Genomic DNA, 14,593 nt, shown 5'->3' on the forward strand with positions numbered 1-14,593 from the left:
TTGTATTTACATATTCTTTTGATTTATTTGCTGTCCAGTGAAATTAGTGCAGGTGAATATTTACAACAGCAGTCCTCCTGATACCTGTAAAGAACGGGCTTACATACCCACAATACCCCGGCGCGCCCGATTGTAGAGAGACCATACCAATGCGCACTTAAAGCGGATACATGAATAGACCATCGCTATAGGCACTAAAAGGAAATTAAATAGACAGACCTCACCGCAATAAACATACACCATATTTGCTACAGTTATTGGTTAAGCAATACAATGGATCATTGTCAGAGTGTAGCATGAATCCCAAACAGGACTAATCAATGCAATGACAGGAAATACAGAGGTGTGTCGCATCATCACATACTGTTCGATAGGCCTAAATATGCAATAAGTGAAAACATTTTGAAGAAAAAATGAATTGTTCAATAAATGTTCAAGAGAAAAAAGGGAACTGTGGGTGGTTGCGGGTGAACAAACAGCTGACATGCGCATGACGAACACATGCGCACACACACACAGCGCACACAAACACACACGCACACAGACAGACACACACACACGTTTGTTTTACTATCCTTGTGAGGACCGAACAGTTGATTCCCATTCAAAATGCTATTTTCCCTAACCCCTAACACTTAACCTAACGCTAACCTTAACCCCAAACACTAAAGCTAACCCTAACTCTTAACCCTTAATCTAACCCTAAAAAAGTATTCTTCCATGTGGGTACCGGTGAAATGTTCCCACTTGTCTGAATTTTCCTTGTTTTACTATCCTTGTGAGGACTTCTGGTCTCAACAGGGATAGTAAAATCAAAAACACACAATTACTCCTTTCCTTTCATCTTAATTACACACACACACACACACACACACACACACACACACACACACACACACACACACACACACACACACACACACACACACACACACACACAGCTATATTTCTGTGATACATAGGGATGCATTGGGCAGGAGATTTGTATTTGTTTATGTCTATTTGCATCACATAATATTTGCATCATCCAGGGTTAACCCAGGGTTAAAATGAATAGATCCACGGGTCCTACCCTCATCCAGTCATCTGTCGCCTCGCTACCCTCTTTAAGGCCTTTTATATGTTCTGTTACCTTTCAGTACCTGTCAAAAGTTTGGACACACCTACTCATTCAAGGTTTTTTGATTATTCAATGTGAAGACAATAAAACTATGAAATAACACATGTGGAATCATGTAGTAACCACGATTCCAACAAATCAAAATATATTTGAGGTTCTTCAAATAGCCACCCTTTGCCTTGATGACAGCTTTGCACACTCTTGGCATTCTCTCAACCAGCTTCATGAGGTAGTCACCTGGAATACACTTCAATAAACAGGTGTGCCTTTTTAAAAGTTCATTTGTGGAATTTCTTTCCTTCTTTATGCGTTTGAGCCAATCAGTTGTATTGTGACAAGGTAGGGTGATATACAGAAGATAGCCCTATTTGGTAAAATATCAAGTCCATATTATGGCAAGAACAGTTCAAATAAGCAAAGAGAAACAACAGTCCATCATTACTTTAAGACATGAAGGTCAGTCAATCTGGAACATTTCAAGAACTTTGAAAGTTTCTTCAAGTGAAGTCGTAAAAACCATCAAGTGTTATGATGAAACTGGCTCTCATGAGGACCGCCACAGGAAAGGAAGACCCAGAGACACCTCTGCTGCAGAGGATAAGTTCATTAGAGTTAACTGCACCTCTGATTGCAGCCCAAATAAATGCTTCACAGTGTTCAAGTAACAGACACATCACAACATCAATTGTGCAGAGGAGACTGTGTGAATCAGGCCTTCATGGTCGAATTTCTGCAAAGAAACCACTACTAAAGGAAACCAATAAGAAGAAGAGACTTGCTTGGGCCAAGAAACACGAGCAATGGACATTCGACCGGTGAAAATCTGTCCTTTGTTCTGATGAGTCCAAATTTTAGATATCTGGTTCCAACCGCTGTGTCTTTGTGAGACGCAGAGTAGGTAAACGGATGATCTCCGCATGTGTGGTTCCCACCGTGAAGCATGGAGGAGGTGGTGTGATGGTGTGGGGTGCTTTGCTGGTCACACAGTCTGTGATTTATTTAGAATGAAAGGCACACTTAACCAGCATGACCTCAACCCAATTGAAATGGTTTGGGATGAGTTGGACCCCAGAGTGAAGAAAAAGCAGCCAACAAGTACTCAACATAAGTGGGTACTCCTTCAAGACTGTTGGAAAAGCATTCCTCATGAAGCTGGTTGAGAGAATGCCAAGAGTGTGCAAAGCTGTCAAGGCAAAGGGTGGCTACATTAAAGAATCTCAAATATATTTTGATTTGTTTAACACTTTTTGTTTACTACATTGTTTCATATGTGTTATTTAATTGTTTTGATGTCTTCACTATTATTCTACAATGTAGAAAATAGTAAAATAAAGAAAAACCCTTCAATGAGTAGGCGTGTCCAAACTTTTGACTGGTACTGTGTATCCTTCTGTAGGTGCAGGGAGGGTGGTGGTAAACTAGACTCCCAGTGCTCAATGGCTGTATTGATTCTGTATGCAGAGAAAAGGGAGTAGTGGGGGTTGTTATTGATCGATGGTGGTAATGCAAGGTGAATACATTACGATTAACTGGGAAAAAGAGAGATGCCAACCTCTGTCACCAGGGGATGGAGAGAGGGAGGAGAAAACAGGGGGACAGATGAGGAAGGAGAGACGTTGGGGGGGTTATGGGACTTGAGGGGTGTTGGATGGGATTAGTAGTATGGCATGCATTGATACAGTATATGCGAGTGTGTATGAGATAGATAGATAGATGGGGATACAGTGAACAGAGATTTGTGGGAGGGAGGAGAAAGGAAAATAGAGAAGTGAAGAGAGAAAATGGAGGGGGAGGAGGGAGAAAAAGAGAATATGAGAGAGTAAGAGAGAGTTGAAGAGCGTGTGTAGTCTCTAATGGATTATACACCGTGCTCTGTACTGCCACTTAATGAAACCACTCCCTGTCTGTAAGAGGTCCAGAAATAGGCTGGAAGGACTAGTGCTGTGTCATTGACATGTAAAAGAATGTACAGTACTTTACCTTCAGTGAGGTTATTTTTTCTTCCTGCATTCTGTTCTATGACTTCCTCTCTCATGTACTCTCTTTCACCTAAAGCCCCTCTCTCTGTCTCTTCATCCCTCTCTTTCTGTCTCCCTTTCACTCTCCCTTCATACGCTTTGGTATTTCTTGATTACACCAGAGAGTTATTTCAGTTTGTCTGAGTTTGTCTGGTGGGTTTCTATCTGCCCAGGGTACAGAGAGGGGTTTCTATGGAAACGCGGGCGAGACAACGGCCAGTTCCTCAGCCGGAAATTCATCCTGTCAGAACGAGAGGGGGCGCTCAAGTATTTCAACAAGCAGGACGTAAGGCTGGAGTCAACACGTAGTCACATCTGCACATGCTCTCACACATAAATACAAGCATGTCCCTGCGAAACGTAATCTCCAGCTAATTTATGCTACTAGCTTTCAGGTTAATCATCTCTTTCAAGTTAATCATGAATACTTGTATAGCACGCTATGTATATGTGTCCACAAGGAAACTAAAACAAATACCTCAGACTTAATCTCCTTACCTATCTAAACATACAGTATGTATTATTCGATGTAACAATTTATACGTATACTGTATTTATGTACCGTACAGTTTGTGTATCTCCCCCAGGCGCGGGACCCCAAGGCAGTGATGAAGATCGAGACTCTCAATGCCACGTTCCAGCCGGCTAAGATAGGCAACCCCTACGGCCTGCAGATTACTTACTTGAGAGACAACAGCACCAGGAACATCTTTGTCTACCACAGCGATTCTAAGGTGAGGCATTATGGGTGACTGTGACAAAAAGGACTCTGCGGCTTTGTATCCTGGTCCCAGATCTGTTTATACTGGTATAGCCAACTCCTATTGTAATATGTGTAAATGCACAGAATTCTTAGAGATATGATGTATGATGAATCATCAATTCAATGGTACACCTAATATGGCTGCTGTTACTCATATCAAGGAACACTGATTTACAGCGGTTGCTCCACTAAAAGTTGTGCTGCGGAACTTAGAGGTAATTTGTGGTTTAGTATGGTACACTGCGTCATCACTTCATTGCTCCAGACCAGCGCAAGGGGCAGTTAGAGCACTGATTATGCTTTTGGGTCCTCCAACTGGCAATGAATGTGCGACATAAACCTAAATAGTAACTGATAATTGACTGACGACTTCAGTATTACCTACCAAAACTATTTTTATTATTTTATTTTGCTCTTACTGTAGTACTGTATGCCACTCCCGACCGGTCACGTTGTACAGCGCCTGAGTGGCGCAACGTTCTAAGACACTGTAAGCTGGTTTACAACGGATGCTGGATCAATACCTGTGCCAGCCTCGGCTAGGAGACCCATTTGTTAATTGTAGGTTTCTCTCCCTCTAAAAACAGAAATAAATCATTCTAAATAACAAACTGGCTTTATTTACAAATGAGTAACAATGTCACACCCCATGTTCAAGAATGGCCTTTTTCTCTCTCATTTTACTGTAATGAACACGAGGGGAGGCAGAGAGCTGGTTTCAAGCGCAGGGCGCAGCAGGTGTTTATTGCAAAGGACCACGTGAGGAGGCAGGTAGATGGGTCCAGGGGCAGGCAAAAGGTCATACACAGGGGGTCCAAAAGGGCAACAGTACAGGCAGGGAAAAGACTAGTAAATTAGTCCTAGAGATCAGGCAATATGTAGATAACAGGAAATCCAATAGGCTAAAGTACAGGCAGGGAATAGGCAAAAGGCGTCGTTAGTTTCTGCCTGCCTCACTATCATACACGGGAGGAGTAACTCACCGGAAAACCAGCTCTCTGAAAGACGTGTGTCACAAAACAAACGATACCTCATAGTGATGCGGTGCAAAGAACTGAACTAAATAGTGTGTGATACAGGTGTGTGAACAGGTGATCACAATTCAGGTGATTGGGATCTGGAGAGTGGGCTGCATTCAGGGGATCTAGGTATTTGAGGGTGGGAGTTGAAAGCAGACGTTACATTTACGTTATTTGAAAACAAAATCATCTCCAAAATATTGCGATTATTATTAATTGAGAATTATATAAAAGCCTGTTGGATATTCTCACAGATATATTGGACTGGTTTTGATAAATCAATGAGATTTTATTTTCACAGAATCTCTGTTTGGGTATATGTTAGACTTATGCTCTTAGTGTAACCTTTATTTAACTAGGCAAGTCAGTTAAGAACAAATTCTTATTTACAAGGACAGGCTACTCCTTCCTCCCTGTCGGGGAATTGAACCCCAGTCTTGTAAGGTTCTGCTTTTCTTTTCTTAGTCAACCTTGTGTTCTGGTTTCTTTGTGTTCTGGAACGTAGCCCTGTCTTTCATTTTTGATCATAGATTTTTTTAAATCTTTTTATTTTACAAGGCAAGTCAGTTAAGAACAAATTCTTATTTTCAATGACAGCCTAGGAACAGTTGGTTAACTGTGTTGTTCAGGGGCAGAACGACAGATTTCTATCTTGTCAGCTCGGGGATTCGAGTCCAACGCTCTAACCACTAGGCTACCTGCCGCCCCAAGGTAGCCTATTTCACCTGAGTTCGTTTCTCACCTGGTCTCATCAGCTCCCTATTTAGTTCAGTTCTTTCTGTTTGTATGGTTGTGAGGTATTGTTTGTTTTTGACTACCTACCTGTGTTTGACCATTTCCTGCCTGCCTGTGATCACGATTCCTGCTTTCTGCGAAGGCTTAATAAACATCTGCCACGCTCTGCGTGTGAATCGACACATTTTTCAGGTCTCCCGCGTGCCCGCTACTATTGAAGGCTATCAAATGCTCCTCTGGTGGTCAAACTAGCACTAACTAGCATTAATGGTACCAGTGGCTCACACTTAAATAACGTGCCATACAATTCTGAGGCCCCATACAAGCTGCGCCGCAGTATACTGCAACTTTTAAAGGACGAACCACTGTAGTCTGTTCAACTAAATTTGAGTCTCTACACTCTTATAAAAATAAAAGGGTTCCATAAAAGGCCCTTGGGTTTACCCATAGGAAACACTTTTCATTTCCAGGTAGAACTCTTCTGGGTTCCATGTAAAAACCCTCTGGGGAAAGGATTCTACCTGGAACCCCATATGATTCTACCTGGAACCAAAAAGGTTTCTTCAAAGGGTTCTCCTTTGGGGACAGCCGAAGAACCCTTTTAAGCTCTAGATAGCACCTTTTTCTTCTAAGAGTCTCTAGTAGATATGGGCTGTTCTGGATAACTGGGGGAGAGTGGAAATAAACATGTCTAGATATCTATTTCATCAGTAGACGTGTTCTTCACTGTGACAGCAGTACCCGTCATCCTACCGTGTAATCTGGCCAGTGGAGCTGGCTAGAGGAATGTGGAGGGGGTTGCAGTCACACACAGAGTTGCTAGCTGGCGTGCTGTTTTTCTCTGAGGGTTTACTGCTGTGCACACAGGTGACCATCTCTCTCAGTAGCAAGTCACCCTTGTCTGTGGGTTAGGATGAAAGGCACAGCGTGTACAGCCTCCTCAGCTGGTTAACAGACAAGATGGCAAGCTTGAACAGAACAGTAATATTAAAGCTGTTTTGTCGTGATATAATACCTTGATCACGTCTCGTAATGTTCCATACTGTAGCAGGTTTACGGTCTTCTCATTGCAGGGATGACTCTGAATAAGGCATATATCTGACTAGCTCTGACTAGGATGCTTTTGTGTCTTTTGTTTTGGTAGGAAATGGTGGACTGGTTCAACGCTATCAGAGCTGCCAGGTTCCATTACCTTCAGGTGGCCTTCCCTGGAGCCAGTGATGAGGAGGTGAGGCCACAACATATATTGAGCAATGAGTATTACCACAAGGAACCCCAATTTAACACAATTAAACAAACACTTTTCTCTCTTGTCTTGGCCTTCAGCTGGTGCCCAAACTGACACGTAGCTTCATGAAAGAGGGCTTCATGGAGAAGACAGGCCCAAAGCACACAGAGGGCTTTAAGAAAAGGTGGTTCACCATGGACGACAGGAGACTCATGTACTTCAAAGATCCTCTGGTGAAGAGACAGACACACCCTGCCCTAAAACAACTGATCCATTCTGAATGAACCCTACTTGTCATAACTTTCTATTCTGTGGCGTACAGCATACTTTATTCTCTGATATCTCTCTCTGATCTCTCTCACGCTCTCTTTCCCCCCCACCGCCTCTCCCCCCCTCCTCTCTCAGGACGCCTATGCAAGGGGAGAGGTGTTCATCGGCAGTAAAGAGAACAGCTACACCGTGCTCCCAGGCCTTCCCCCCTCAACACAGGGCTACCACTGGAACCATGGCATCACCATAGTAACACCAGACAGGAAGTTCCTGTTTGCCTGCGAGACGGAGGCGGAGCAGAGGGACTGGATCGCTGCCTTCCAGAGGGTCATCAACAGACCCATGAGACCACAAGAGTACGCAGGTAAGTCATGAGGCTGAATTACACCGGCGTACTCGAGTATGCACTACATTAAGTGTACTCTTGAGTAGGGCTGTTACGCTGACCGTATTACTGCCGCACCGGTGGTCACAAGTCATGATGGCAGTCAAATTCCACATGACCGTTTAGTCACGGTAATTAGGATTCTCCCAGCTCTGATGCTGCTGCTGGTCATTTGTAGCCTACCAAACTTGCTAACTGCCTGATACTCAGCACTCTATTTTCCCTCTAATCACTCTGACGTCAATGCAAATGTTATGATGAGTGCTCATGTTGCGCAACATTTCTGCAATTGCATGAGAAAACAGAGGTTTGATGGCCAATATTAAAAAGATAATTACATTAGCATTCTATAGGCTAGGCCTACAACATTTTATTTATCAACTTTCCTAATATTAAGCACATTGATTCCCTTCAACACAGGAGCATAGCCTATCTGGCTGGCATGAAAATGAACCATGGAGCCTCCCGGTTGGCGCAGTGGTTAAGGGCGCTGTACTGCAGTGCCAGCTGTGCCATCAGAGACTCTGGGTTTGCGCCCAGGCTCTGTCGTAACCGGCCGCGACCGGGAGTACATCGCGTCCGTGGGGCGATGTACAATTGGCCTAGCGTCGTCCGGGTTAGGGAGGGGATGGCCGGTAGGGATGTCCTTGTCTCATCGCGCACCAGCGACTCCTGTGGCGGGCCGGGCGCAGTGCGCGCTAACCAAGGTTGCCAGGTGTACAGTGTTTCCTCCGACACATTGGTGTGGCTGGCTTCCGGGTTGGATGCGCGCTGTGTTAAGAAGCAGTGCGGCTTGGTTGGGTTGTGTATCGGAGGACGCATGACTTTCAACCTTCGTCTCTTCCGAGCCCGTACGGGAGTTGTAGCAATGAGACAAGATAGTAGCTAGTAAAACAATTGGATACCACGAAATTGGGGAGAAAAAGGGGTAAAAGTAGGTAAAGGTAAAAAATAAAAAAAATAAAATGAACCATGGGAAATGCGTCCTCCATTCGCTATTGTATAGATGACGTGAATTTTTTCCCCATGCTCCTGTTCCGAGACAGGTGCATGATTACGGTCCATTCTAAATCAAACCTCATTTCACACATATATTATACGTAAAGACAACATTTAAATCAAGAATAGTCTGATGGGTGACAATATTAGACTATCACTTGTGAATGATGCCCAGCTTGTGTATTAAGGCAAGAAGCGCATACCTTCTTCTTTTTTTTGGCAACTTTTTCAAATCATAGTCCCCTGCATGTATCCTAGACCATAGGTCTATATGTTTTGATAAGGATTGTATTGCAACAAATGTGGCCAAATAACTTGTTAAAATGAAGCACATGAATCTTCTTTATAACCGGTGTACATAACTGGCCTACATAAGCAGCGCGTGAGTTTCAAGTTTGGGGAAGATCATTTTCACCATAAAAATGCACCTTTATAATAAAGCATTACATGCATAATCACATTTGCCATCACTTTTGAGAACAGTGTTTTCTTCTAATTGATTGCATTTTGGAACATTCGCGCTTATTGCTAAACGATCAGCTTCATATGCAAGTGGTTGTATTCATTTGGGATCTATCGCATCCCACAACTGTCTCAGAGTGTGTTTGGAATATTTATTTATTGCACAGAAGCACACGTTGACCAATAGAATAGGTCAACTTTTGTACTATGGGGGATAGTAGATTGAAATAAGCAATTGCTTTTGCTGTTCGTCAGGCCTACTCATCTTGTTGGCTGATGAAATGTAGGATAAATGTGGACAGTTCTAACATCTTCAATATGCGCCTCGGAATTCAATAAGAGGGAAGCGCGCAGATGCGTCCCAGATGTGTCTGACTCCATTCACTTGAAGCCTACTACTTAGCTGAAATGCCTGTGAAAAGGACACGATCACGGGCATTAGCTACAGTGGTCTGGAAATGTATATACACTTAGGTTGGAGTCATTTCAACCACTCCACAAATTTCTTGTTAACAAACTATAGTTTGGGCAAGTCGGTTAGGACATAATAGTAGTAATAATAATAATAATAGTACTTTTTCCAACAATTGTTTACATACAGATTATTTCACTTTTATAATTCACTGTATCACAATTCCAGTGGGTCAGAAGTTTACATACTCTAAGTTGACTGTGCATTTATACAGCTTGGAAAATTCCATAAAATGATGTCATGGCTTTAGAAGCTTCTGATAGGCTAATTGACATATTTTGAGTCAATTGGAGGTGTACCTGTGGATGTATTTCAAGGCCTACCTTCAAACTCTGTTCCTCTTTGCTTGACATCATAGGAAAATCAAAAGAAATCAGCCAAGACCTCCACAAGTCTGGTTCATCCTTGGGAGCAATTTCTAAACGCCTGAAGGTACCACGTTCATCTGTACAAACAATAGTACGCAAGTATAAACACCAGCTGTCATACCGCTCAGGAAGGATACGCGTTCTGTCTCCTAGAGATGAACGTACTTTGGTGCGAAAAGTGCAAATCAATCCCATAACAATAGCAAAGGACCTTGTGAAGATGCTGGAGAAAACAGGTACAAAAGTATTTATATCCACAGTAAAATGAGTCCTATATTGACATAGCCTGAAAGGCCGCTCAGCAAGGAAGTAGCCACTGCTCCAAAACCGCCATATAAAAGACTACGGTTTGCAACTGCACATGGGGACAAAGATCATACTTTTTGGAGAAATGTCCTCTGGTCTGATGAAACAAAAATAGAACTGTTTGGCCATAATGAGCATTGTTATGTTTGGAGGAAAAAGGGGGAGGCTTGCAAACCAAAGAACACCATCCCAACCGTGAAGTACGGGGGTGGCAGCATCATGTTGTGGGGGTGCTTTGCTGTAGGAGGGACTGGTGCACTTCACAAAATACAAAATAGGCATCATGAGGCAGGAAAATGATGTGGATATATTGAAGCAACATCTCAAGACATAAGTCAGGAAGTTAAAGCTTGGTCGCAAATTGGTCTTCCAAATGGACAATAACCCCAAGCATACTTCCAAAGTTGTGGCAAAATGGCTTAAGGACAACAAAGTCAAGGTATTGGAGTGGCCATCACAAAGCCCTGACCTCAATCCCATAGAAAATTTGTGGGCAGAACTGAAAAAGCGTGTGCGAGCAAGGAGGCCTACAAACCTGACTCGGTTACACCAGCTCTGTCAGGAGGAATGGGCCAAAATTCACCCAACTTATTGTGGAAGGCTACCTGAAACGTTTGACCCAAGTTAAACAATTTACAGGCAATGCTACCAAATACTAATTGAGTGTATGTAATCTTCTGACCCTCTGGGAAAGCTGAAATCAATCATTCTCTCTACTATTATTCTGACATTTCACATTTTTTAAATAAACTGGTGATCCTAACTGACCTGACAGGGATTTTTTTTTTTACCCCTTTTTCTCCCCAATTTCGTGGTATCTAATTGTTTAGTAGCTACTATCTTGTCTCATCGCTACAACTCCCGTACGGGCTCGGGAGAGACGAAGGTTGAAAGTCATGCAATACACAACACAACCAAGCCGCACTGCTTCTTAACACAGTGCCATCCAACCTGGAAGCCAGCCGCACCAATGTGTCGGAGGAAACACCGTGCACCTGGCAACCTTGGTTAGCACGCACTGTGCCTGGCCCGCTGGTGTGCGATGAGACAAGGATTTCCCTACTGGCCAAACCCAAAGTCTCTGGTGGTACAGCTGGCGCTGCAGTACAGCGCCCTTAACCACTGCGCCACCCGGAAGACCAAGACAGGGAATTTTTACTGGGATTAAATGTCAGGAATTGTGAAAAACTGAGTTGAAATGTATTTGGCTAAGATGTATGTACACTTCTGACTTTGACTAGACATCTGAGAGAGAGGTATTTCTGAGTGAGAGGTGCTTCGGAGCACACAGCTGGGAGAAGGGAATTATAATTAGCTTATTATATTCAGCCCAAGGGGACAATGGCCACAGATTTTTTAGGGGGCATTACCGCCACACAAGGGGGATGCCACCTGGAAATTCGAGGCCTGGTGAGAATATTATCAAGTGCTCGTCAAATTGTGAATGAGAGACTGATGAAATGAGTGAAGCTTGTGGCTTTTTTCAAATCATCACTAGAGTCCCATCATGCAGCCTTAGAATGTATTAAAAATCTTAACATATAGGCCAACGTTTGTATCACAACTAAAGTTGCATAAATAACTCTAAAAAAAAAGCATATAGGACTGGTTTCTTTGTGAACCGCTCAATACAGAATAGCCACATGGACGCACTTCCATTGGAATCGTTTAGAGAAAATATCCTTTCTATTTTATGTTCAATTGTATTCTTCATACTCTAAAATAATTGTAAAAATTATGAACGGGTGTAGCCCACAGCCAAATGGCACAGCCATGTCAGGGTCCAACATAAGAACAACTCGGAGTATGCTATTCTGTTCATTTTTTCATATGATTTTTCTTAAGGCCTGTCAAAAATAAATGATAAATAAATGGATTTATTCAGTTTTTTTTAAAAATGTAGATGTTCTAAAGATCTGCATCCGTGGCTTGGAGGCTATGCGTGGAAGCCAGGAGAAGCTAAATGCATTTATGCTCATTAACGGTCGATTACCGTGAGTCCGGGCAGTTATTTTCATGACAATCACCGGCTGCCACAGCCTTACTCTTGAGGAGTATGCATGTATGCAGATATTGCGTCTTTGCAATAATATTTGCAGGCTATGTACAACCCCCAATTGAACTAGTCAAGGTCTCACAAGCAGTTGCTTGGCTGAAGCCAATGTTTTATGGCAGGGCTAAAACAAAAACCTGCACACCGGGTAACTCCCTAGCACCAGCATTGGTATTAATCACTATAATTATAGATTGATGGTGTGTTTTTAGAGGCAGTCCAAAGCAGGGTAATGAGTGATTGCCTGTTTATGTACTGTACTGTGCCTATATGCCTTTCTGTGATTGTATCTCTATGTTGTGGTAACACTTACTGGTTTTCTGCTCTTCACCGTGCAGTGGAGGCCCATTTCAAACACAAGCCCTGAGACTGGAGCTAGAGCTGTCACTCTACTGGTCAGCTCAAGTCCCACCAAGAACAGAACAGACAGGATTTCTCTGCAGAGACCCCAGAATAACACAAGTCTCTACTGTACCTGGAGCGACGGAACGAAATGATAGAGATGGAAGAAATATATCAGAGAGGAGAGTGAAAAACAATAAAAGGTCTTACATCTCAACCTCTTCTGAACCTGATGCCTAAACCGGGGGTTAGAGGTCAGGGGTCAGGGGATTTGAGAGGAGAGAAAATAACACTGAAATATCAATTCCCCTGCTGCCGCTCTCCACATAGACTCTTCCACACTGCACCCCCGCTCTTAGTGTTGTGAGTGGTTCCTCCCTTGTTGTATACTAATGAGTCATGTTCACTCTGTTTGTTGAGAGCAGTACTGTAAATGTAATTTATTGATTGGACAGTTTTGATGACAGTGGATTTATGCAATTTCTCTGATTGTTCTAAATGCTTTTAGGTAGGGTTATACACATCTCGTGGCTGTTTATTTTGAAATATAAATGTGAATGTAAATATTTTGTTACTTCATGCAACAGGGTTGTAATTGATTTAATATTAACTGATTCAATCAAATTGTGTTTATCATTGAAAGACACTAGATGGCACTCTAGGCCATTGTAATACATCACCCATGCTGTGCATTGTCATTCTATTGGTCTGCCGCTGTAATAAACTCGACAGGGATCCAAGCTGAGAACAATCCCGCTGACCGTGTCTCCTTTACTTCGGATTGTTATTATCAAATAAGTAATGCATTTGGTTTTCATCAACCGCTGGGCTCCCTCTCTCTCTCTCTCACTCTCTCTCTCTCTCTCACTCTCTCTCTCTCTCTCTCTCTCTCTCTCTCTCTCTCTCGTTCTCTCTCTCTCTCGTTCTCTCTCTCTCTCTCTCTCTCTCTCTGTCTCGTTCTCTCTCTCTCTGTCTCGTTCACTCTCTCTCTGTCTCGTTCACTCTCTCTCTGTCTCGTTCTCTCTGTCTCGTTCACTCTCTCTCTCTCTGTCTCGTTCACTCTCTCTCTCTGTCTCGTTCACTCTCTCTCTCTCTCTCTCTCTCTGTCTTGTTCACTCTCTCTCTCTCTGTCTTGTTCTCTCTCTCTCTCTCTCTCTCTCTCTCTCTCTCTCTCTCTCTCTCTCTCTCTCTCTCTCAATTCAATTCAAGGGCTTTATTGGCATGGGAAACATGTGTTAACATTGCCAAAGCAAGTGAGGTAGATAATATATAAAGTTAATATATAAAGTGAAATAAACAATAAAAATTAGCAGTAAACATTACACATACAGAAGTTTCAAAACAATAAAGATATTACAAATGTCATATTATATGTATACAGTGTTTTAACAATGTACAAATGGTAAAGGACACGAGATAAAATAAATAAGCATAAATATGGGTTGTATTTTACAATGGTGGCAACAGGTCACAAATCTTGCTGCTGTGATGGCACTGTGGAATTTCACCCAGTAGATATGGGAGTTTTTCAAAATTGGATTTGTTTTCGAATTCTTTGTGGATCTGTGTAATCTGAGGGAAATATGTCTCTCTAATATGGTCATACATTGGGCAGGAGGTTAGGAAGTGCAGCTCAGTTTCCACCTCATTTTGGGGGCAGTGAGCACATAGCCTGTCTTCTTTTGAGAGCCATGTCTGCCTATGGCGTCCTTTCTCAATAGCAAGGCTATGCTCACTGAGTCTGTACATAGTCAAAGCTTTCCTTAATTTTGAGTCAGTCACAGTGGTCAGGTATTCTGCCGCTGTGTACTCTCTGTGTAGGGCCAAAAGAGCATTCTAGTTTTCTCTGTTTTTTTGTTAATTCTTTCCAATGTGTCAAGCAATTATCTTTTTGTTTTCTCATGATTTGGTTGGGTCTAATTGTGCTGCTGTCCTAGGGCTCTATAGGGTTTGTTTGTGTTTGTGAACAGAGCCCCAGGACCAGCTTGCTTAGGGGACTCTTCTCCAGGTTCATCTCTCTGTAGGTGATGGCTTTGTTGTGGAAGGTTTGGGA

General features: G+C 42.8%; 1 protein-coding gene across 1 annotated transcript in view; it reads left to right on the plus strand.

Moving 5' to 3' along the window:
• LOC139377489 (arf-GAP with dual PH domain-containing protein 1-like) overlaps window positions 1–13,291 on the plus strand; it is a 50,594-nt gene extending 37,303 nt beyond the window's left edge. Inside the window, exons 5-10 of the mRNA XM_071120524.1 lie at window positions 3,312–3,424; window positions 3,726–3,872; window positions 6,800–6,883; window positions 6,982–7,116; window positions 7,289–7,517; window positions 12,537–13,291. Of these exons, the coding sequence (XP_070976625.1) occupies window positions 3,312–3,424; window positions 3,726–3,872; window positions 6,800–6,883; window positions 6,982–7,116; window positions 7,289–7,517; window positions 12,537–12,565 (737 nt within the window). The 3' untranslated portion in view covers window positions 12,566–13,291. The remainder of the gene's footprint in view (window positions 1–3,311; window positions 3,425–3,725; window positions 3,873–6,799; window positions 6,884–6,981; window positions 7,117–7,288; window positions 7,518–12,536) is intronic.
• The last annotated feature ends 1,302 nt before the right edge of the window (window positions 13,292–14,593 follow it).

This window comes from Oncorhynchus clarkii, chromosome 20 (assembly GCF_045791955.1).
Source record: "Oncorhynchus clarkii lewisi isolate Uvic-CL-2024 chromosome 20, UVic_Ocla_1.0, whole genome shotgun sequence".
Taxonomy (NCBI): Eukaryota; Metazoa; Chordata; class Actinopteri; order Salmoniformes; family Salmonidae; genus Oncorhynchus; species Oncorhynchus clarkii.